The 25114-nt window shown below is 37.3% G+C and overlaps 1 protein-coding gene across 2 annotated transcripts; it reads right to left on the reverse strand.

The window, feature by feature from the left end:
• On the reverse strand, nucleotides 1-24729 carry Atg17 (autophagy-related 17). Of its 2 annotated transcripts, XM_076135973.1 has the most exons (23): nucleotides 24506-24729; nucleotides 23420-23574; nucleotides 22933-23123; nucleotides 22339-22580; nucleotides 21658-21785; nucleotides 19177-19391; nucleotides 17695-17903; nucleotides 14561-14743; nucleotides 12721-12893; nucleotides 12258-12444; nucleotides 11602-11885; nucleotides 11389-11445; nucleotides 11092-11218; nucleotides 9706-10238; nucleotides 9126-9372; nucleotides 8460-8630; nucleotides 7857-7984; nucleotides 6263-6419; nucleotides 5665-5802; nucleotides 5189-5300; nucleotides 3869-3955; nucleotides 2819-3050; nucleotides 1-2642 (listed from the first exon to the last, which is right to left on the reverse strand). In XM_076135973.1, the coding sequence occupies exons 2-23, from the start codon at nucleotides 23485-23487 to the stop codon at nucleotides 2510-2512; spliced, it is 4002 nt and encodes a 1333-aa protein (XP_075992088.1). In that variant the 5' UTR covers nucleotides 23488-23574; nucleotides 24506-24729; the 3' UTR covers nucleotides 1-2509. The 2 variants fall into 2 exon arrangements, with proteins under 2 accessions (XP_075992088.1, XP_075992089.1); XM_076135974.1 differs by lacking the exon at nucleotides 3869-3955.
• Nucleotides 24730-25114: the final 385 nt, after the last annotated feature.

Consider the following 25114-nt stretch of genomic DNA (forward strand, 5'->3'; position numbering starts at 1 on the left):
ATCGTCTATTTATTGTATATAAAAATTACATTAAAATTGTCAATTTTACATTTTTTATTTTCTAACAATAAAATTGGTCACTACAAAATAGTCCATTAAGCGATCGCACGATTTTATTATGCATTGCAGAACATTCCAAAAACTGTCCGTATGACACTTTACATGACACCGTAATTTGACAACACACAGTTCGCAACCTAAACTAGCTCCTTGTGAACGAGTTATTCGTGTCCAGCACAAATAAAGCTATACGATATACCAGTGAGCGCGGGGCCGACCACCAGCCCCACTCGTGTTACTTCATAAACCCAACAAACCGACAGTCCATCGCCACCACTAACTCTTTCTTACAATCAACATGAATTTGGCTGATATCCAATTATCAAAACTTAATTTAAATTCGACACAATTATAGATACCTATAACGATTTCTCAAACAACTATTTACATAAAAATTGCGTGTACGTTGCATAATGCTTATACCCCAATACGTAGGCTGCTATTGAACCGAAGAACTGACGTAGAACAAACATATTAGCAGGTCATCTGTGACAATGTGCAGCCTAAGTATCGAGTAAGACTCTAGAACAAATATTCATATCACTGCTTCACGCAGCCTCACCATAACATATTCCAGTAACATATTGAGAATCTATATAACGGAGAATGATTTCATTGATATGAACGTGTTTACTAAACGCTATAAGAAATTAAACATCCGTAACGTGGTCATCGATAACATTTTTACTTCTGAATATTGCTTAACAGAGCCGAATTATGTGAGACAGTTCTGCCGGCACGTAACGTGCGTGTACTTAATCTTCCGAATTAACGTTACACTTAAAAATAGGCCCCTAACTCAATAACGAGCACGCCACGTGTCGCGCCGGCAGCACGGCCCCGGGGTCAGGAGAGCACAGCACGCACTATCACAGCACTCGGCATCAGCCGATAAGTGCCTCTAACCGTATTTCCATCGCTGTGTTTCGTATCCATGGAACTAAGACTAGAGACACCGGTAGCCCCATATCGGGCGCCACTTATAATAAGGCCACAAACAAATTTAACGTGAAGCAATGTTCTCTTAATATTACAATAACACCATAATTTGCGCTTCGAACGAATCTAGTTTCGTGTTAGAAATGCTAAAACAATATTCGGACGCAAGTGTCTGTGCCTCACTATTATAATTTATTATTCTTCTCTCTTCTTGTCACTGAGCACGTCAGCGCGGGGCGAACGGTGCACTTCATAAGAGTGGTTGCTTCACTCTAGCGACTATCAAATATCATAAGTGCGAGGTTGTAGGGACGCGGCGCTTGGGGACGGACTCGACTGTTTAACTGAACAATGCTTGATATTCGCTAGAGAAGGTTGCAGACTGCATAACTATTGTCTTTCAACTTCTCAAATTGCGTATACCACGCAATGCTCTGACCTACACAAACATAAGAATCATAATATTCATTTTCATATCAACGATGTCGTAGTCCATCTCCAAGGTGCGCGCCTCCACTAACAAAGCCTAAGTATAAACTACACAGTAGATTCTGTCAACGGTTCAAAGTACGGGCGAGATCGAGTGTTAAAGCGTTACCATTGCAGAAGCCTATCGACAAAAATGTAAGAGAAATTCCTAAGAGGAACGACTGCTCTACTAAATAATCACTATGACTTAGTTATCAAGATAGTACTTATATAGGTAGGAGAATCTTAAGGAGAATGTGACGCTAGACGTAATTAGACACATATTAGCTAGTAGACACAAAATGCACTATGCCGTTTGTGAACAAAGCGCCGAGCTTCAAATCAAATATACAGCGATACCACATATAATAATTTTTGTGCTAGAATATGAATCGATAATCACCAATAACATTACACTACAATAAAAAAGCGAACGTAGTTCGGTACGATACAAGAAAATAAACGTTTATCTGAATTCTATCCAAAATAAGATCGTTCTATGAGGAACTAAAATATAACACACAACACAACATAGAGATAAGAGATATAAAATACGAATACGACCGCAACATAAATCACGTAAAGCTTCAACACGACTAAACGAATTTGTACTATTGAAAAGAAATCACTGCCCAATCGAGATACAGAAGTTCAACAGAGGGAATCGGAGACCGCGATATCTACGATACGTTCTAAATACAGAGAATATAGGAGAGAGAGGGAAACGCCCGGAGCGAGCGGGCTCGAAAGTTTCGTACTAAACCGCGTGCCGCGGAACGTGAGCGTCGAGCGCGACGTACAGAGTCACACGGTACCCGCGTGATAGTCGCAGGCGGGCACGCATATCGCGGCTGACACGGGGAGTGGACGCCGCGCCGCGCTTAGGTCAGGTCAGACAAACACAGTGACACTGACATTTGGCTGTCGTCGGGCGCCAGTAGGGACGCAGCCGGGCGCGGCGCCGTCACCGCCAGAGGCTGGCGGCGCGGCGCGGCGGCGCGCGGCACTATTGCGGCGCGGGCGGCGGGCGGCGGCGCGAGGGTCAGGGCGCCGCCTCCTCCGCCAGCTCGGAGGGCGCCGTGACGTCACCGCGCGCCACCACCGCCACGGCGCTCACCGTCAGCTCCAGCGGCTCCGCGCCCAGGCAGCGACCCACGCTGCTCTCCATGTCCGTACTACGACAACAAAAATAAACTATTGAAAACCTAAATAATTTTATAGCAATCATAAGACAGTTCACCAAACCTGTTAAAAAGTACCTAATTAAATTAATCAACAGAGGTGAAATATTTATCCTTAAAAATTATGGATTCCGATGATCATTCACCATTCAGTTTCAAAAAATACTCACACTGCACTAACAGTAGACAGATGCATCCTAGTATGCTGCCACTGCTCGCTGGCTTCGATCGAGTCCAGCTGGTCCTCAGACTGCGTAGGCGCGGGTATGGGAGCGGGTGCCTCCACGGGCGACGTCGGCGACTCCAAGTTAATAAGCGTAGCCGTCGCTACTTCAGGCGCACGAACATTCTTATCTGTCGTAGAACTAGTCGACTGACTTGTGTCAACTGACTTCTTCGAATCTGTACAACAAATATACTCGATATTTCATTATTCTGTTGACATAAAGTGACGTATTGTGACAGTACCGTAACCGAAGTTATGTGTTATTATTGTTTTATACTGTTTAAAGTTATATTAGAAGTAACTACGGATTTTAAATTTGTTATTATTTGAACTATTTGACATTATTATGTTATTCTATAGGCATTAGTCACTCGAAGCAAAGACTTACAACTTTATCATATAACTTTTGAGTAACCGAGAGGTTTTATTATAAGCCTGACTTGTTCAGTGCAAAGGTTCGTGTGCCTATTGCCTTAAAATTCTGTTAGTTGTAATATAGTTTCTACTCTACATTAAAGACATTTAGACAACAATGATGAATGTTAGCACAGAGATGGGAGTGAAGCAAAACAAAACTAAGCAAATGAATTATAACGGTAGTTCTGGGGTAAAACATCGTTTGTCAATCCTAGTTAGAACTGATAATAAGAAAGAACTTTACAATGCGAAAAAAGTGAGTGCAATTTTAAAATATAATAATTGTAGCATTTCATATTCGTTCCCATGAAAATGATATCAACACGCTTTTAATTATATAGAGGTGTGTCCTCTTAGTAAGAAGATTCCGAGTATTTAAGCACTTTAAAACTTAAACGCGATAAGGTTCAAATTGTATCGAACGGTTCATCAAAAACTACTTTACTTTAGTTTTGCAACATCGTAAACTCAATTTACTAAGTTTCATATTCTGATTGTTTTATATGATATTTTTTCTACACTAGAATTGACTAACGATGCATAAAAGTATTATGGACGAAGAGAAATAAGCAACGACCTGGGGCATGCATGTAGGTCAACCACTTCTTGAGCGGCCGAGTGTCACGCAACACGGGCAGCACGCCGCCCTTCATTGCAGACGTATCTGCAAGTGCGCGGACGTATGTTAGCGGGTACTACCGGATCCACATAAACGATCTAAGATCAGCGATTATGTGATCCGAGATCCAGGATCGTGGATCAGGGATAGCTCATGTTTCAATTTTGCTACAAGCCCGCGCGTGACCTATCCGTGCTCGTTATAAGCGCGTTCTGTGCGGTCGATCGATCGTTTGGTGCGGATCCGGCTATTATATATCGACCATGAGTTTTTTAAGACGTTTCACATAACACAGGAATAACAATTTAGTGCAAGCACTATTTCGGGCTGGGTGTTTTATAAATGATAATTTAGTTAAGTTCAAAAATCTGTGCTTTTAAAAAGATAATTACGTAATAAAAATAATTTGTTTTATTTGATTTAATTGATACCAATTCTTTTCAGTGTTTTTTTCACATATTTCTATGTTATAGGTAGAATATTTGTTCTATACTTTTTAATATACTTTGCAAGCTATAAATAGCCACTACTGTAGAGCGCGGTGGGCAAGCGAAAAGGGCACAAAGCAAACTCTAAACATTAAACAGTGCATTAGTTAGTGCATAACTAGTGCAACACTACATTTTACACGATATATCATTATACATAGATTTTACAGACAACTCTAGTCTACTTCCAATACACAGTAGTAGTCTACTTCTATACATAAAGCCCTGTTCATATCTGTTGCGAAGAGCAATTTGAAAACAGCGTATACATATGTAACTGCTGCTTACGAGCGTATACGTACAGACACGCAATGTCTTTAGATATGAACAGGATATAAAACTTACAAAATACCAAATAATATAAAAAATATATACTTCTATTTTGTCTTTACAGATCATCTAATCTTACAATAATGAACTACTACCACTTTTATTTTTAAATCAATAGTATTTTCTGACATAGACAACCATCCGTCTATGGATATTTCTTTTAGCATAATTATTAATACGGGATTCTATGCAATACGTGGTAGACGTGTCTACTCTAAATCTTAATAAATAATACACCTTACAGGACAAGACATACTAGTGAATAAACAAACACTAACAAAACCAGTAGTGGGGACGTCACAATGAGTGAGAAAAACTTGAATACCCAGTTTAACTTCAAGATAAGTGTCGATTAGCTTAACAAGCGGTATATTTACACACTTTATCTACCAGTTAAGCTATCCGACACTTATCAGAGAGGCGTGAATCGGGTTTTAACCCTTATGTGTAGTGCGTATACCTGAGCGATGTTTATGTTCGCAGCAGGGCGGGGCCGGCGCGGCCTCGTCGGGCGGACACACTCGCACGCGGTAGAAGCGGGAACCTTGTGGCATGCCGTAGCGGTTGCCGTTCTAGAATATAACATATTTATTAATAATACTTCTCGATCTATACATTATACCCTCGTACCGCCATACAACTGCGCCATAAACGGTAACAAAGAACAAAAAATATTTTCACTTCGTTTAAAGTTATCAGGCGACTTCAACTTTATGTAACAAATAATGAAATTCAATTACAATAAATAATGATAGATTTATTTGAAGAGCATACAAAAACAAATACTAAATGTTCGCTTAATTCTCTCTGTTTTGAGATTAGAATTGAATTGAAGAAGTAGATTTTACCCACTAATAGGCGATGATCTACTCTCAGACTGAGAAAAAAACTTAGCTAATTTTGAAGGTCTATGTAATAATGTAGTGTTTTACTCACTCTCTTAGCGTAGCAGAACTCTTTAGACTCAATAGTGGCGACCGCGTACAGCTTTCTTTCACTTTCGTTCTTTACTTGTATACTGAGTCCCAGCGCTGGGAGACAGTCGCTGTGCACGAAGTACATCACTGACGCCTCCTGAAACATGACGGATTGAATTTAAAACAATTCTGTTTAGAAGTTTTAAACGTTGTTCGAATATGGATAAGTACTCTGAAGTAAAGTTGCTTTCGTTGGATATTTTTAACAACTTAAATTAAGTAAATATCAAACTATTTTTTGGTCGGAAGTTAATTCAAAACGTAATATAACGTGGCTGTATAAAACATGATATTTCCCATTAAATAGCTCCATAATTTACAACGTAATACGGGGCCTTTTATGGCAATAGGCTTGTCTTAAAGGGCCAAGTACGTTATCAAACTCCAGTTTACTATGGAAAATAAAGTAATATAAATAAACTAATATGTTCACGGGTAGCACTTTTTTACGGCCCGAGAATTTGCCCGAAACCTCGTGACTAGCAGGCAGTTGAAAGTCAAAGTAATATCGAAATCGAGAAGAGAAGAAGCTAGCTAACATTCTATCTGTTACCTACCTGTAGTACAGTGTAGTTGTGGTGCGAGGGTTCCCACAGGACGAGCACGGTGTGTCCGGGCAGGCACGACGACAGCGACAGCGTGCCCGTGGACAGCCCGAACGGCGTGTGGCAGCGCAGCCGCCGGGAGCGGGACTCCTCCTTCTTGGGCGATGATCTGACAAACGATAATATCTCATGTTACTTTCTATAACTCATGGTGTATTGAAATGTGTAAGATGGTGGTGGGTTAATATAAACTTTGATTCGATATTCGATATTAGTAATTTTTAAGTATTACACCATGATACTCGTGTACTATCGAACCAACTGATTCATGACCCATTTTGCCGATAATTCGCTAGACACCGTCAAAACAGTAAGAATTTCGTCTCTATCGTCAAAGTTGCACTTAGGACATTTTAAACATGCACACACTGTGTTATGATGTATCTACGACTACATACAACTTTGACCTTTGTTATTACAGTGCGTAGATACGTTTTCGATAAATCACTCTTAATTTGAATGTAGAATGTAAATAGTCTAAACTCTTTTCACTACGAAAAAACCTATTTGTGTCAAATATCAAATAGCACGTCATTTATAAATCTGTGAAACGATTAGGGTAACCATTATAGTCATTGCCCATCATACAGTGATTGCCAATGTTAAGGAATAAAACGTTTATTTTAATTTCTAAAGTAACCAGTTCAAATTAATTGCGATATATGTCACTTTTAGAATATTGGTAACATTTTTAATTTATAGAACTCATGTCCGACGTTTGTGCGACAGGTGTGTAGTTCGAAAAGAAAAAGTAAAAGTTTGTTGCAATATTTGTTAAGGATAACACATTTGAATTAACAGTATTCGCTAGTATTTCTGGTTTTTAAGTGTTTTATATTGAATTAGTATAAAGTTTCTAAAAGAACATCAGTCCTTTGTTTCAATAACAAAGGACTGATGTTCTTTTAGAAAGAATAGGTATTTAAGTTGCGTTTATAATAGAGCTTATGTCAATGTTTTACTAAATAAAGATACTATTGACCAAAATTGTGTATCAATTCCTTAACCGGGTAATAACTATGCTGGTTACCCTATATTATTTAATTTTTATAGTTACATTATTTCCTATAATGGCCGAATAAACCATGCCCTGAGTGGGTATCGAACCCACTCCTGACGCGTCGCAGTCGTAACATCAACCCACTACGCCACGGAGCCTGTTGAAAACGGTAGCAAAGCATTATTGAATTGGCGCACAAAGATTTGTCGCAATAATGACAGATAACAAATTCATTACCAAGGAAACGAAGGTTCAAGCCAATTTCGACCTACACGTATATAGACGCGTTTTAGAAAATGAGCACATGGTGGGTCATGATTCAGTTGGTTCGATAGTACATGTTCGTATTTACAAATTTTTTTTTTTTTTTTTTGTAAGAAATTGTCATATGTTTTACTGACTTTTAGACAGAAATGTAGTTGTGTTAAATTTAATTGTATTAAGAAGTTAAAAAGAAAATTTGGCTACACAATACACATTCCTTCGTTCGTCGAAATACTTAAGAGTTCTTATAAGATAATGTATAATAATATTAAGTAGGCTCACCTGCCATCACTATCTTCCTCTTTACTCTTCTCACTTTTGTCTGCTTCCTCGTTCTTCTTCTCGAGTTCTTTCTTTAAATCCGCTACTTGTTGCTGAAGTAGTGCTTTTTCATTCTCGAGGGTCGCGAACTGTAAATCATTATAGACTTTAGTTTTTCCACTTCACTCATATTAGCCATAGCAATAGTCTGCCTCAATAAATGGAGAATTCAACCAAAAAAAAAAACAATTCGAGCATGTAATTCCTGAGATTAGATTAGCGCGTTCGAATAAATAACTAAATAAACTGCTAAGCTTTAAGTATAATATTATTACTAGCTGACCCGCGCAACTTCGCTTGCGTCACCGAAGAGAGAACGGGTCATAATTTTCCACGTTTTTGCAACATTTTTCGTTGCTACTCAGCTCTTTATGGCCGTAGCGTTATGTTATATAGCCTATAGCCTTCTTCGATAAATAAACTATCTAACACTGAAAGAATTTTTCAAATCGGACTAGAAGTTCCTGAGATTAGCGCGTTCAAACAAATAAACAAACAAACAAACTCTTCAGCTTTATAACATTAGGTATAGATATAGATTAGTATAGATGGATAATATAGTACCTGTGTGTTGAGCAGTTGCTCGACGTCGTTGGTCTCGGGGTCGGTGAGCTGCTGGATGGTGTCGCGGTACTTGCCCACCTCCCGCGCCAGCGCCGCCTCGCGGTCCCGCAGCGCCTCCAGCTGCCGGTTCTTCTCCGACAGCAGGCGGCGCGTCACGTCGTTTATTGTCACCTGACAAATAAATACAACTCGTTCAAAAACAAGATCTATGTATAAATTTAGTTCGTGGAATATCTGATGGTTTGAATAGTTGTCTACAATAATGATCTATCAACAGATTGTTCTTACTGCACTGAGTCTCGTGATTCCTGTCAATGAAATTCAATGAATACTACAGCACGTAATAATACGCGCAAACGTGCACGTGTGTCACCTGGTGCACGTACTTTAATTTTTCACTACTTTTATTCGTTCGTTAGTCTCCATTTTAATACATACATATTAATATTCAATATCGATGAATGTCATTAATTTAAAATTTGACTATCTAAAGCTGCGTCTACACTAGACGAAACGAGCAAATTTGTGTAGTGTAGACCGACTTAAGAGCCTCGAACGTTTTTAGAAGAATATACAAGGTATAAATGACAGCAAACTCAGACCGCCTGTTACACCTGGTATACGTAAAGGCCTGTTTGTTGCACAAGATTATACCATAACACCGACCTGTTTCTCAGCCTCATATTTATTCTTCATCGCCGTAACCTCAGCATCAAGCTTCTGCTTCCACTCTGCCTCGTTCTTGGCCACTGCTTCTCTCACAGCCTCCTCCTTCTCTACCTCGGCGTTCTCTTTAGTCTGCATCACTATTGCGTTGTGATTCGTTATCTCTATGACGTCAGTGCGCTCGATCTTCTCAAGACTGGATTCCGATGGCGAACGGTCCATGTTTGTTAACGCTACAAGGCGGAACCTGAAAATGGATTTTGATAATAAAATATAAGACATAATCAAAAATAGGGCAGGAGCATATTTAATTATTAGTCAGCTAGTCTGGGAAAAATGTCAAAAGAGTTTTTTTGTATGAGAATATGCAGTGGCTATGCCTGACGAGATATATTTTTTGAGTATTTCCTAAAATACCCTATAGTAAAATACCATTGAAAACATGTTCTTACAAACTCATATGAAAAGGATATACATAAAAGTAAATAATAATATAATTATGTTAAAATCCAGTTAGAAAAAAGTGTCTCTATCATAATAATATAATTATGTTCTACATAATAAAATGTTAATACATTACCTTGATCGCAACGACTCGATTTCCGCTTTATAATCCTGATGCATTTTCTCTTGCAACTCTTTTATCTCCTTCTGCTTCTGCGCCTCTACTTCTTCCAACTTCTTCCCGAACCCTTGGATCTCTTCTCGCGTCTTCTCTAACAAATCTTTTGTGCTTTGATGTTCGTTCTCTAGTCGTTCTATCTCTTTCTGATGTTCCGCTTTTATATTCTCTGTCTCTGTTTTCATTGTTGCTATGACATTGTCTTTCTCGTCGAGAGCTGCCTTCATATCACTCAGTTCTAACTCATGGTCTACAGTTAACCGTTGAGTTTGTTCACGGAATGTGATCGCACTCTCCTCGTTACTTCTCTTCCACGCTTCTAATATCTCTAAATACGCACTACTTATTAACTGTTTCTGATTGTCAACTTCATTCTTCAATTTAACAAGCTCCTCCATTATATAAACAATATTCGCTTTACATACGTTATAAAGCTTCACTAAAAAGTCTTGCAATTTTTCCATATTAATTTTATGTGTATCCATATTGTCCTGAAATATTAAATTACATTCAAAATATATAATCATTTATATAGTCTAAGAGAGCCTATTGTTACGTGATTGTAATGTACGAATATGCAAACGAAAAATAATACATGATGCAGCTCATAGGGGCCGGTGAAGACAGGAGCAAATGAAATAATAAATACAACGGCTACCACTCTAGTAAGACCTCTGAAGCGATGGCACTAGCTTAGAAACAGGTCTAATGCAAGCGGTTACCAATCAGCCACTTAAGTAAGACCCAAAAAGTATCAACACTTGCTCTGTATAAGAGTTATTTTAACAGTGGCTATAGCAACTACTCTGGTACGACCAAAGGTGCTCCTCACTTGGAACATTCCCTGACTGACGAGCTTACTTTACTGGAATCATCAGCCTTGTAACGTTTTAGATTCTAGTTCATTATATCACACATTGTATCGTCAAGATACAATGCTCGATGCGTTTATTTCCCTCTTCACACAAGACTACGCAGATCTTCGACTGAAGACTAAAATCGTTGACGATCAGAGATATGCGTAGTCTTATGAAGGAACGTCCTTACAGTTTACGCACTGTAATACTCGTCTCTCCTCCATCACTGGTATAAAGTTCAAATCAGTAACTTTACAATAGGCGAATGCTCCAAGTGACGGAGCACCTCAAAGCGATGATACTATTACTGAAGTAGAGGTCTTACAAAAATGGTGTCTATCAATGTTCGAACAGGGTAAATGTACACCTGTCGTTCGTCCCGGCCCCATTCCAAGCTCGATGGTAGCGATTCCTCGATGTAAAAATCGGAATTTTCGAATTCTCGAGGGCTCTCGGCAGTTTCCAATATAACCGGTAGTGTTCGCACCTCGGTCACCGTGGCCACGGCCGCCGTGTCGGGCACGCATATCGTGGACATGTCCACTTTCTGCTTCTGCTCGCTCTGACCGCTTAGCTTTTCGAAGTCGCCCGCTTCTGTTACTGACTCGAAGTCTCTGCGAAAGAAGTATGTGTTTTAGTAAATCATACAACGACATTGGTAACAATACTAAAGAATATGTTTACTGCGCCTTTAGAACTTTCTTTACTGTACATACGGTACTCTATAAAGTGTACCGTATATTTCAAACTTTCGCAAAATCACAAAGATTCCTAAACAACTTACTTGTCCATATCTACTTGTATATCTGCATCTCTACTCTCACTTTCAGATGCTCTTATTCTGAAAAATGAGGAAATAATATTAATAGTTGTTGTATTATCAAAATACATAAATAGCTATTTATTTACTGTGTCTAGATTAGAGACTCAAATCCCTTGTCAAGAAAAAGACTGACGAACAAATTCATTACGAGGGCTCTTCAATTATTTTTCTTACCTTTGTTGGAAAAACTGTACAGTAGCGTCCATATCATAACTGGGTACTTCATTAGCGAGTTCAGGGAAAGCGTTAGCAATAAACTCCACATCGGAGTCCGTCAGCTTCGGCAAGTTGGCGTCGAAGAGCGGCGGCGCTTGCGTCGCGAACACGGGCGGTAACTCCGACATGCCCGGGAACAGACTGCGGAGGAAGTGGCCTTCGAACGTCGTGTTGAAGTCCTGCCGCCTGTTTATCTCTTCGTCGTGGATTTTCTGTAACTTCTCCGCTAAATCTGTCGCCCACTGAAATGAATTAAATTATAACTATAGAAACTCAGTATTGCGATGTCCTACAGTCATTCGGCAAAACGTTTGACATCTGAAACTATTGTAAGAGAATAATTTTCTTACAAAAAAAAATTTAATGGTCGACAGTTGTAGACTATGTCTGTCAGCAGTAAAGTAGATTTTCTAAAATTATTACAATGAAATATCTTCAATAAAATACAATACAAACAAGCGATCCCATAACTTTTATGTCATACTTACTATTGCTCCAATTGTCTAAGTTCTATCGATATTTTTATGCCGCTTTTTTATTGGCCAGCTTTAGGAAAAGGCCCAAAAACGTATTATTGCAGAATGTTCGCGTTTTCCGGTGGGCAGTATTGTTACCTTGATATGCGCGTGCGAGAAGGTCCGGCGCCGCGCCACCTCGTGCACGGCGCGCACGAACACGTGCGGCGCGCGGTGCAGCTGCGCCACGATGCCGAAGTAGCGCGCCAGGCGGTTGAAGCACTGGAACGACAGCATGGCGTGCGCGTCCTGCACCGACATCTTGTTCTCGATCATCAGCACCGCCCTGCCACACGCACGTACACGCATTAATACTGAATGCCGACATAATAAAAACTCAATAAATCTGGCACTGGTCAATGGCTCTAAATAACACAGGACAAACTAATGTAGATACCTATAATTATCTCTGAAAAGAATTGTAAAGAAAGATGATAAAACATGAACTTGTATCACATACACCTTGCCTATTAAAATTGCAGTGATGCTGTTTCTGTTGATATATGTAGTTAAGACTTTCGCAAAATATTTTAAAAAGTAAATAAATATATTGCAAACTCACTGTAATCTCGCCTTCAACACGCTGCACAGCTCTTCCTTTGAGTTAGCGATGCGTCGTCTGATATCAATGAGTGTCTGATAGCCTTTCAACAGCTTCTTCAGTTGACACCAGTGTGACTGCACTAAGGTCGGCAGCACGGTCGGGTCGCATGCTGTGTTCAGACGCTCACGGTACTGAAGAAAAAATAAGTTATTGAGATGATAAAGTTTCTGGATACGTAAATTTTTGAGAAAAATACGATAAAATGAGTTTGTATTAAGCTTGGTCAAGTACTAAAAGTAACACTTTTGTATGAGTATGAGTACTAAAAAAGACAAAATGCAGTTCAAAACTATGTTTTATTTTTATATACATCGATTCTGCATTGCAGCACAAGGCCTTGTGCTGCAATGAAAACTGTCACAAATAGTTGAATTTTTGACCGAATATCCGTCCCCATCTACTATAAATATGTTATTGTAGAAATGCATGAACAGTAACCTGCATTATTTTGTCGTCTTCAACATGCATATTACATACTTTTGAACAGTATTATTTTTGTAGAAATAACCCAATTGCCTTAACACATCACTGTAATAGTGAATCTCCTAACGGTCTAAGATAGTAATGCATCATTATTATTTAACTCTTTGTCTCTACAATAATACGCAGCATCGTCATAATGTTAGTCATTTCATTACGATGGCGTGTCGCCGCCAAGGCTAAAACACAACTGTACAAATAAAACAAACTGTATTCTAAATGCAAATTAATACGGACACTCTCCCAAGAGAGATAATGCGTAAATAGGTTTTCCGTAACAGTTATACTAAACGGTTTTAAATTATCACGACTTGTATACATACTGTCTTACTAAATGTCGTGTAAGCTTTGATTAGTTATAGTGGTTTGTCTTTTTTACTCGTATAGTTTCGAAATTGATTGAAAGTAATAAAACAATGTGTTATACATTGTTTTATAAATTAATTAGCGGACCCGACAGGCGTTGTCCTGTCTACTCGTCAAAAAAACATTGTCCAGCGGACAAAATTGTAAATCTAAACCATTCTCAGATCCCCTTGAACACACACAAAAAATTTCATCAAAATCGGTCCAGTCGTTTAAGAGAAGTTCAGTGACATACTCACTTACAGAAGAATTATATATATAAAGATAATCCGTTTACACGACGTTTATTAGAAACCCAGTAAGTGAACAAGTCGTGATATTTATTACTGTACATACAATAATGCTAAAGGGATCTTAAACGCGATAATAGTTTATTTGAAACCTGACGTTTCGACCGACGTATATCGATATTAGCAAGCGGTCTGTTATAGTTATTATTTTAATAAATAAATAAAAAATAAATAAATATCTAATATTATTGAATGACAATCCCTTGACTTAGTTTACTGTTATCCTTTTAAGACCTTACTGATAAGAGCAAGGACCGTGTGGTTCATGTCCTTTAAAGTCGACCACTGCAATGGTCAAATTTCTAATCAATTCGTAAATCTAAAAGTGATATCACTCTTCATATTATTACATATCGTCTTATTTCTTGCCTATTTATATACATTACACCTGACAAGTGTGTTATGCAACTGACAATAATGCAGTACCGGATGCGTTTCTCGAATTAGGTACAATTCTAATGGTCTAACAGAAGGCCGAAGTCCGTTTAACGTGCCCGGAATCTAACAAGAAACTCGCCCCCTATTACATAGGACTAACATTGTTAATGGCAAAACGTAGGTATATTCTGTACACTTCTACCAACACAGGTATAAGAGGCTGGTGAATTTAGGTATCTATGCATGTTAATAGTTTTTATCGCTTAATAGAATAGTTATCTCACCTGTATGAGCGAAGCAGCCTGGTCGCGCTGGTCCCGCTCCAGTTTTTTCGCTTCATTCAAAAGCTGATCAAGTCCGTACAGACGGTCCTCAATCCCTTTGAGCTGCTTCAGACCGTGCATGTTTGCGTACTCCAATATATGGTACAATTCTGCTTCACGCTCTTTAAGAGGCTCGGCGTTTAACTGTAATAGAAAAAACATTGAGTTTAATAAATATTGAGGAAGCTTTTTCCATTTGGTTCCTCTTTAGTGGGGTTTTACTTAGCAAGTAATGAAAACATGAAAATAATTCTTTTTGGTGTAGTAAATTTAAATTAATTAAGCAAATCCGTGCTATGGATTAGTTCCACATAGACCTTATTTGATTTTAAAAGTTTGAATAAAAGTATTTTTTTCTCTAAAATACTGTTCCTGGTAGAGGACTTACTAGGGGTTCTTTCGATAAAATTGAGCTCCAATTAACATGATGAAAATCTTAAAATAGAAAAGAAGTGAAAGAATCAATAGCAAATACAATTAAAGACATAATCGAAACATTGCCAAGAGACTGACAATGTTGCTTAGTATTGTAAATAACTGGAACGAACAGGATAAATCTCAGTAGACATTAAAATAACTATACGTTATTATAGAGACGCTCAAAACCAGTTTCGCTCAACGGCAAACGATCACTGGGTTAAGCAACCGTCGGCGCGGTATTTCTATAGGTGGGTGACCACATATCGGTATTAAAACCAAGCGTCTTTGTTTCCGCTCATAGCCAGTTTCGCTCAACGGTCGGCAAACCATCAGTGGGTTCAGCAACCGTCGGCGCGGTCATTCTCTAGATGGGTGACCGCATATCGGTATTAGAAGCAAGCGTCTACGTGCTTCGGAGAGCACGTAAATAGACGGTTCCGGTTATTGTCAATTAAGATAAAAAGTCGTTAAGCCATGTCAAAGGCCTTTCCGGTCGTTATTATAAAACAGATTAGTTCTTAGTCGCGCTGTTAATAATATAACACGATTACCACCTTACTAACATTAATGATTCGTTCCAGCAACATTCAGGTAATAAGTAAACATAAAATCAAAACAAACTGCGCACGTTTAGTAGCCAGTGTCGCACATTAGCGTTACGTATAAACATTGTAACCTTATAACATACTTTGATAAAGGCTTTATGCGTTTTGATAAAACTAAATTATACCTCTACGGTCTAGCTGTGCTGAACATTGGAAATACCTGCCTCGGAGAATATAATGTTAAGAAATTTTGTGGAAAATAAAACTAGAATAATATGTATTCAGTATACAACTCTTGAATATTTACAAAAACGTCTCTTAAATATAAGTAATACTTAAATTCTATCCTATCTATCTTATATTGTGGCGACAAAAATATTGCCAAAAGCATTTTTTTGAAACCTAGAATTGAATGTTGTTTTTGTAAGTTTCTATGTTTTTGTAAAGAGTATGCGTAGACTAGTAGTGTAATGAATAAGAATAAATACAATATACTAAGTATAATTAAGTTACAGTTTCTGTATTCAGCGTCTTTCAGAGCTACATAAAAACCCATACACGGGTTTACACGATCAGGGACCTTCTTTTGACCAACATCAGCCGTTATGGCGAATAAATTAAAAATAAAACTGATAAACCAAAGTTCATAGTACTCGGATTAATCACCCTATCATATAGGACGTAAATCAACGCGAAAGTTTACATTTCAAAACCTCGATTAGTAATAAGACCGCAATGAAATGCTGTACAAATGCATAATCTCTCTTAATGTAGGTTTAATGTTATGCTACGTACCTAAGTGTTACGTACATAATTGCAGACATCGGTTCTTAGGACCAGTCTAATACTGCGAGCTAGACTCATAGTTATAATAACGTCTCACTTTCACTCAGGCACTTTCTTGTTCTAATAGGCAGTGTTTGACCTACTGTCCGACAATACTGGACTGGGTTAGTCTGTAGACTAAATACTAATACAATTTACTTTAGCTCACGTAGCAAAAGTAATTCTCTTAAACAAGTGTACCATACACTACCCATCTGCGCGAGAGAGATCTCACCGGTCGGAAAACGATCTGTGGGTTAAGTAACCGTTGGCGCGGTCATTCTATAGATGGGTGACCGCCTAGTGGTATTTGAACTGAGCGTCTCCATGCTTTGAGATGCACGTGAATAGTTGGTCCCGGTTGTTGTCAATTAAGATAACAGTCGTTAAGCCACGTCAATGGACTTTCGGGCGGAAGCTGAACTCTAACTATGATAAGTAGTTCATAAAGCTGATTCGGTTAAATAAAAGTTTATAATGAAAGGTTTTCATATACTGTGAGTTGCGTGGTAGGTATGTGTAAATGTGTTTCGTATGATGTAACTAAAGAACAGTACTTCGTGGTATATCTCAATATTGTTTAATAGATAGCCCTTATAGTACAAGTTGTGATTATTACAGATTAGATACGAAACCAGACAGTAATATTAGGTTTCAATGGAAGATCAATAATGTTAAATATTTAATCATGGTAACCGACGCTAACTCGCCTCCAAATAGCTAGCTTAAGTTATTGATTAGTCTGCATACAGCTTTGAAGATAATCTGAACTAATCCCTACAAATATACATAGACGCGAATGTGTGTTTATGTCTGTTACATCTTTACACAAAAACGGCTCATCCAATTTCAATAAAATTTTACAGTGTGTGATAGAGGACATGGAAATAAAAGGGGTCAAGACAGAGTTGACAGGTGATAAAGATGAGTGGAAAAAGAGAACATGTTGTACCGACCCTTTTCTTCTTCTTTTTTCTTCTTTTTAATAGACAACTCCCGCACCAAACATTCCTCTTGTGTCGCGGGGACTATTACAAACAACGGACTCAAAGTACGACCAGACCCGAAACAATTATTTGTGGATCGCACAAATAATTGCCCCGTGTACGAATCGAACCCATGACCTCCCGACGCAATCGCACTTGACATGGGATAAGGGTAAGACAAAGAAGAAAGAATACTACGTACCTAGGTTTAGATTATACCTACCCAGAGGAAGGACAAAGGTTACTAATTCTTTCAATAAAAACTACAATCAATGCTATCGAAGTCTTGGAAATAAGCTATGTTATAGTTACTACTTACCAAAGCCAATCCCTTCTGACAGTAATCAAGTATGTCCTGCAGAGACGCTTTGTTCCCCTGTGCGAGGATCCAGTGCAGCAGCGTGGGCTCCTCCTTGCTCTCATACGACTGCGCCTTGAAGGTGGCGCCCTCGTCCGACTCCTCGATGTGGGGCATGCGCTCCGACGATGATGCACCTTCGTTCGCTGATGACGCATCTTGATTGAATACTACAATAAATAGATGATAGTTAAATTGAGTTGATACTCATGCTGTAGTTCGATTTTCTACAGACAGTACCTTAAATGCCGGTTTGACATTTAAAACTTAGGTAGAACTGGCTTCAATAGTAGTGTTTACTATAAGGGCAAGACTATTTTCTGTGTTAGGGAGGAATAATGCCTTTACATCGGGCGATGTTAAGGCCTTAAGTGCGGATAGACGACTTAGTACATCTTTAGAAAACATCACATCCTATACAATTATCGTAAGTATACCTTCCAAATTCCGAAAACTGTAAAGACGCGATGCTGTGAAATGTCGACGTTATAGACTGAAAATTTGAAATAAAAAGAATATCTGAAAGAACTAATATGGCAGACCAATAGTTCAAATTTTAGAACATAATTTCCTAGACTGGGAGCTTCAATGGACAAAAGCTCCAACCCAACTATAAAACGTCCACTAGCCAGATTAATCCAATAGAAAAGAAACATTGTTAGTTTAGAAACTGCCTACGATAAGTCATAATCTTTTCCGTTCGACCTTGAGACGACGAATGATTCCTCACAAAGAATAGTACACGAGTGACATGACAGCTGTAGGTAACTGTGAGCAATATTACGAGCATTAACGAGAACTCATCGCGTGTTGCTATGTCGTTGACATAACCGCCGCGCTATACACAATAACATTATCCATAACAAACCGATGACCCGAAAATCTGATAACACATACTAAAAACGTCCTATCACACAACAATTTATACAATCATACTACTTTTCTGCTGTATTATGACGAGAGATATGCAAAAAGATAAGAAATAATGTCTCAGAACTGTATATTTAGCATACATAATCAGTCAACGCTCTGAGCATAATCTATTCATTAATAACATATAGGAATCCTTTTGATTCGCACCAATGACGTCTTGAATCGATTCTAATCGCTTCCGCTCAAACCTGTTCTTAACTAAAGTCATTACGCTAAAAATAGTCGCCATACCGGCCCATTGACATTGGGAGCTAAATTAATTCATCAACTAGCCCAGTAGTACACATTTCGTACATCATACAATCGGTAGTTCTATACAAAGAGGCTACATATCCGTCGATATTTAGTTCAGCAACCGAAAAACACTACATTAAAACATGAATAAATAATCACGTTTGTTAAACAGGCCATTACCTGTTCGCTGTTCAAATATGAACTCATTTTACAAAGCAATCAACGATAATAAGTTGGTAATTTAAACAGATTTATGATTGTTAAAATTACACTTACCATCTTCGTCGGATAATTTGAATGCTTCAACGCCGAAGTCCTGGCAGGCTTTTGTTTCAGAACTGTTGTCGAGCGGGTGCGTGATTCTGTAGGCAGGGCCTTCGAAATCTGTGTCTTCAAACACATCGAATGCTGAGAACCGATGCGCCTCGGCGTTAAGCTGTAGAGCGGGCAATATTGGTATCTTGCCTAGAGATTCTAAAACTTCGTTGAGCCTACAAAACAAAACACCGATGTTTATTGACCTCACCTATTTATCTGAGATACTTATTCATCATACTCCGATGGATAAGATATAACATTATATGAATATTCCCCTGCCTCTTGAATCATACAATAGATTGTTTACAACATTCATGATATAAACAGAACGCGTAGTTACTTTCCAATCTACATAATTATTTCGCGAAATAGTTACATGTGTCGAGATTAAGGCAATTATTTAAGCATAATGAGGCGTACTTTAAACTCGTATCACGTGTCGATAAGCATTTGGGCTTATCATGAATGAGGTCTAGACAGTGTTGTGGCCGAGAACAGGCGAAACAGAAGTGGGTCGCAGAAGGGTCAGGGTCAATGGAAAACCGCCGATGCAGCGGACCGAATGTGACCCATAAATACATTGACATTAACAGAGCCAAATAAAGCAGATATTTCCACTTCGTTTCCTTCCCGCCTGCATTTATAGACAACTGTGACGTAACAGTAGACTATGTGAAAAATAGTTTACCTATTTCTATGAGTAGATATGCAGATAAATGTATTATATCACGCGTCCGATGCCTGATACCCACGTGTCGATAAAATTCGTAATTATTATTATCTCCTCTTCTAAACTGGTATAAACCTACGTAGGACTATATTGTCCACTATCATTAGTAGGCCGATTTACGACAGATATCGAGGTATATTTAGGGCACAGAATGAGTGACGTGGATGATTTTCTGGAGTGACATAACTCATTGAACCGAGCAACACACGGAGTGGTTTATTCATGCCGGCGACGACCTCATTCACTCTAGCGTCGTAACTTCAAGTTTAAAACTAGGTTCAGCTGCATATTGCTTTGAAAGTGTACCATCTGACCTCTGTCACGTATTAGAATAAAGACATTATAAGGACAAACTATTTGATCGGATACTTGAATAACGTAATCAACAAAATCGAAGTCGGTGCCTAATTAAAAATTAATTAATTATTGAGGTCATTCGAATTGGCACCGGACAACGTTGTGACAAGAATCAATAGCGGAAGCACTTCTATTGTAGTACGGTGAGGTCCGACTGGTCATTATTTTCATTAGAATCACAGCACGAGCCCAGTAGGTAGCGGTAGGTCAACTGGACATAGTTGCCCAGAGACTGACATAAAACATATACCTACACAATGACTAATTATTACGTACTCGACTTGCTATAAATGTATTTAATAATGTGTGGCATTCAGTATCACACACAGTTTACTATTACACTGCATTTTATTGACTTTTATGGAGATCAATTCTTTTGTCTACATCTAGTCTCTAAACGTTCCATGTAGAATTCTACGAACAATTCATATGGGTCTCGTTCTCTATTACAGACTGCATGGCATGCATTTTGTAATTAAGAACATTCTATTAATAAAGATATGCAATTATTATACTTTATAATCTGTTTCTAGTACAAGTTGTACTCTCACATGAGGAAAAATCTTGCTTGTAGAACTTAGTCACTGTATCATACAACTTAATAGGACATTCGTAAAAATATTAGCGAGAAACATTCATCATTTTCTCCTTAAGTTAATCGTTTTTCGTAAAATAAAACAGATGAGTAGATTTATTAATGTGAAACATGTTTAACACCGAGTCTAATGATTCGAGCTTGGACCGTATTATAATTTCTGGACACGCTTCTGTTAGATATAGCCTATAGGTAGGTATATCACAAAGTATGTAATTTCATGACGATAAGTAACATACAACCACGTTCATAGTTTAAGTAAACTTGAACATATTTTTTATCAATCTATTACACATACCGGAACATGCTCAAATATTGTTCAAGGTAGGAATAAATTAACCATTAAGAGCCACACAATTACGTTGACGCTAACTATTGTTTATACAGTCATTAACTAATTGTATGCTCTACTAAATACCAAATATTATTATTGAGTTAAACAAATACATTATTAATGAACTTGCACTGGAGTAGCATGCGCTTTATGTTGCATGCATCGCGTGCGTTTGAAATGATCGAACATTGTTCTGTACGAAATACAATAGATGCATTTTAACGTTGCTTGTGCATAACTGTAAAACGAGTTTCGTAATAATCTGCAATGTAGATCAATGTCTAAAAGATGTTATTATGCTTGAAATTAGTTTGAAAATGAATGCTGTGAAAACACTATTACTAATGTTAACTTAGCGTGTTAGCCTCTACAATTTATAGTAATCGTTAACAAACAAACTTGACTTTGACAATGAACACTCACCCGCTCAACTTTTCATGATACTCTTCCTTTTTTAGTCGATGTTTTCGAAATGCGTCTTTGAAATTTCGCGATCTCTCGCAGAATTCGTTGAATATATCTTCCAAGTTCGCGACCACCGCTGCCCAGCCCTGAATTAAATCACATTTTTAAATAAAGGTCGAGATAAACTAAAGACGAATTATTAAACGATTAAAATGATGGCTATCCGTTTAAGTCGTTTACCTAGTGACATATAAACGTTAATAGAAGCTTATCTCTCGAGAATGTTTAATTAAATGCCTTCATAATAACATTAATAACACTAATCAGACACTGGTGTGGCCACTAGTGTCAACAGCCATTGGTATAAATTAAGATAAGAGAACGAATATTTTATAGGTACAATAGAGTTTAGCTAGAATGCGAAATACTGCGTTACTCCGAAGTAGTCCGAAGGAAGCGCGTTGAAATTATAAAATTGTTAATGATTTCCAGGCTTCAATATAATAAATCATCATGACACGCTATACATAAAGAAACATTTATTGATCATCATTCTGCAAAAAAATAAGGTACACATATATTTTATATGTAACTAACCATAATAGTAAGCACATAAAGCTTAACAAAAAATACTTGTCATGATGATTCGTAACTATCAAACTACGATCTGTTGCTAAGCGAAATATTAGTACAACTTACTTGATGTTGGAGATGCTGCTCATGTACCAGCTGCTCACAACTGCTGGACACCTCGAGTGCGAGGTCACTGAACTGTTGTGCTAACGACGCACAATTTATCACAGTATAAACGTTCGGCTGTTGAGAACAACATTTCTCTACGGCAGCCTTCAACTCCACATACGATTTACCGTCGAATGCACTACGACTATCACTTGAAAATTCGCCAGTACTTAGCTCCACTATCGGGCTTAAATCACACACTGAAAAATGTTTATATAGTTAGTTTAATTCTACCTACACTCACTACATTGTCATAGAGTGCAGCAATGTAGAGAAACTCTTAGCTTGATTAAGTAATTTGAATAAATACACCCTTTTTGCATAAATATCTAATAGCAGCTGTTTAGTATTCCTTTCAAGTTATTGTAGTTTAACTACACTCTTTAATTATTAAAGTAGTTTAGGTAGGTATATCATTTTTTTTAATCAAAACTATGTGTGTAAAAATATATCTATGTTCAAAAAACAGACCAACAATATGGTTTGATAAACATGTTATGTGAATAAAGAAAAGCTAAACTTATAAAAAAAATATATATCAAAAGTACTTACTAGACTGATTCATATGGCTCTCCTTCACAGAGGGTTTGCTGAACATGTATATAGGGTTTGTGTCGGTTCCCGCACTGTACGAAGACACCATATGATCTGACTGAAGGACTTCACCCCCACTCACAAGGAGCACCAGGAGGTTTGAGGGTACTCTAGTCTTTCTTTCTATAGCTAGCTTTAATTTTGACACGCTAAAACAAACACATGTTATGTTTATAATGACATTGAAGGGTGACCTTGAACTTGCTGGCTGTTATTATTGTGGTAATATAGTAATTGGTAATCTTGTAGTAGAACTATACACAATGAACTATGGTTTCAGAGTAAAATCTATTTGTTTTGAACCTTTATTTTTAAATTGAAATATAAACAAAAAAGATTCGATTTTTGATGTGACTCATTTTTATAATATTTTTGTTACGAAATAGACAAAGAAAACGTAGCTACATTAAAGAAATATTATTTTAAATATTAAAATGGTACTTACTTCTGCAATGTGAGGCTCATGTCATACGTGGTCATTTGACCAGCGTCCACATGGAAAACGTACAACATTTTGGCAGTGTGTGTTACTTCACAACTAAAATATCTTACAGTTTAACTCTACTATTGCTTGCATTTGCGGTTGCTTCTCCATGGACTCTACAAATTAAAAAAACATTACTTAATTATTCTGTTTATTATAAATTTTGTATATTATTACAAATTAATTCAAGATCATTTCCAAGCTAGTCCTAAATAAAAACCAAAATTAAATTAGAATAATTAAAATTTACAACATTACCCAGTAATGTTAGTATCTAAATGAACAAAGGAAACATTTGTGAAAGCCTTAAAACCTTTTTTCTTCAGTGTCATAGTATTATTATATTACTTACTCAGGTGCTACTGATCTTAGTTCTTTTGGTTTTAAAATTTTATCAATGTAGGTACCTATATGTTTTTGTAATTCTGAACATAAATAAAATGTTTATAAGGTGTGCTTGACATTCAAGTGTGACTAAATTAATTAAAATTTAATTAATGAATTGCAAAGACTATTTTGATACATAAACTTGTACTGTTGTTAATTATTAAATCAGTTTTTTGGTATTATTGTTATTAAATAACAACGAAGTTATTCTAAAGATTATATGCTTTACTGTATTTAGTTGAATAAAGTGAACATGCATATTAATTATTAAAAGTTTTGTTTATTTATTAAGACAATTAGTTGAACAGTTATGTGTAACTACTAGCAAGTATGTAGACACATAAATTATCACTATCTGTAAAGTAATTTACCAGATAAAAATGCACCAGGTACTTTATTTTGCCAATACATCAGAAAAAAAGACCACGCGAATAGGAGACCTAGTAGACAAACCTAAAATAAACAACAACGTCACAGTACGTAGGTACTATCTGCAAAATCGCTACATAAAAAAAATATGTTTAATTATATGTTATACTATAAGCACGAAATAAGCGTGAAAATGTTCAAGTTAAACTTATTAGCTAACGCGGACGACAATATTAAACAGGTTGCTTTTTGCGTTTGAAAAAAAATTAACAACAAAGATTCAGCACTTACGCAGTCTAGGAATCTCGCACATACTCCTTAGAGCAATGCAATACATTTACACAAAATCCATTAAGCCACATGAACATCCATTACTTCTAATAATTTTAAAACATAAGAAGCAAAAGTGCACCAGTTTAAAGCGCTGTTTATAATTTTAGCTCTCGAAAATGTAAAAACACCACCATTGCTCAACTCAATAATCACTCAGCTGACATGACAGATATGAGGCGCACTTGTACATTCTCATAACAAAAACATTACACTGAAACATTTTTCCATCTCTTTTTTACACACATCATATTTGATATGGTATCCTTTAGTCATGCTAAAAATAAGAGTTTTCCTTTTCGCAACTAAATGTCTTTTTGTCAGCGACACAAACATGAGTGTTACAACTTCAAAAATAATATTGGCAGTTTTTTCCTCGGTGGCAATCCACCGGTACTATAAGTTCGTACTTTGTCATATAGATGACTCTGCACTAAAAGTTGCCGTTGCGAATATTACGATCAACACTTAAATAGTACGCCAACTGTTTCATAGATGACTCTGCGGACCAATAATTGCTAAAGCCTGTAGCCAGATTTTTTGTCTTATTTCCACAGAGTATTATAAATG

This window comes from Anticarsia gemmatalis, chromosome 3, assembly GCF_050436995.1.
Source record: "Anticarsia gemmatalis isolate Benzon Research Colony breed Stoneville strain chromosome 3, ilAntGemm2 primary, whole genome shotgun sequence".
In the NCBI taxonomy this organism is placed as follows: Eukaryota; Metazoa; Arthropoda; class Insecta; order Lepidoptera; family Erebidae; genus Anticarsia; species Anticarsia gemmatalis.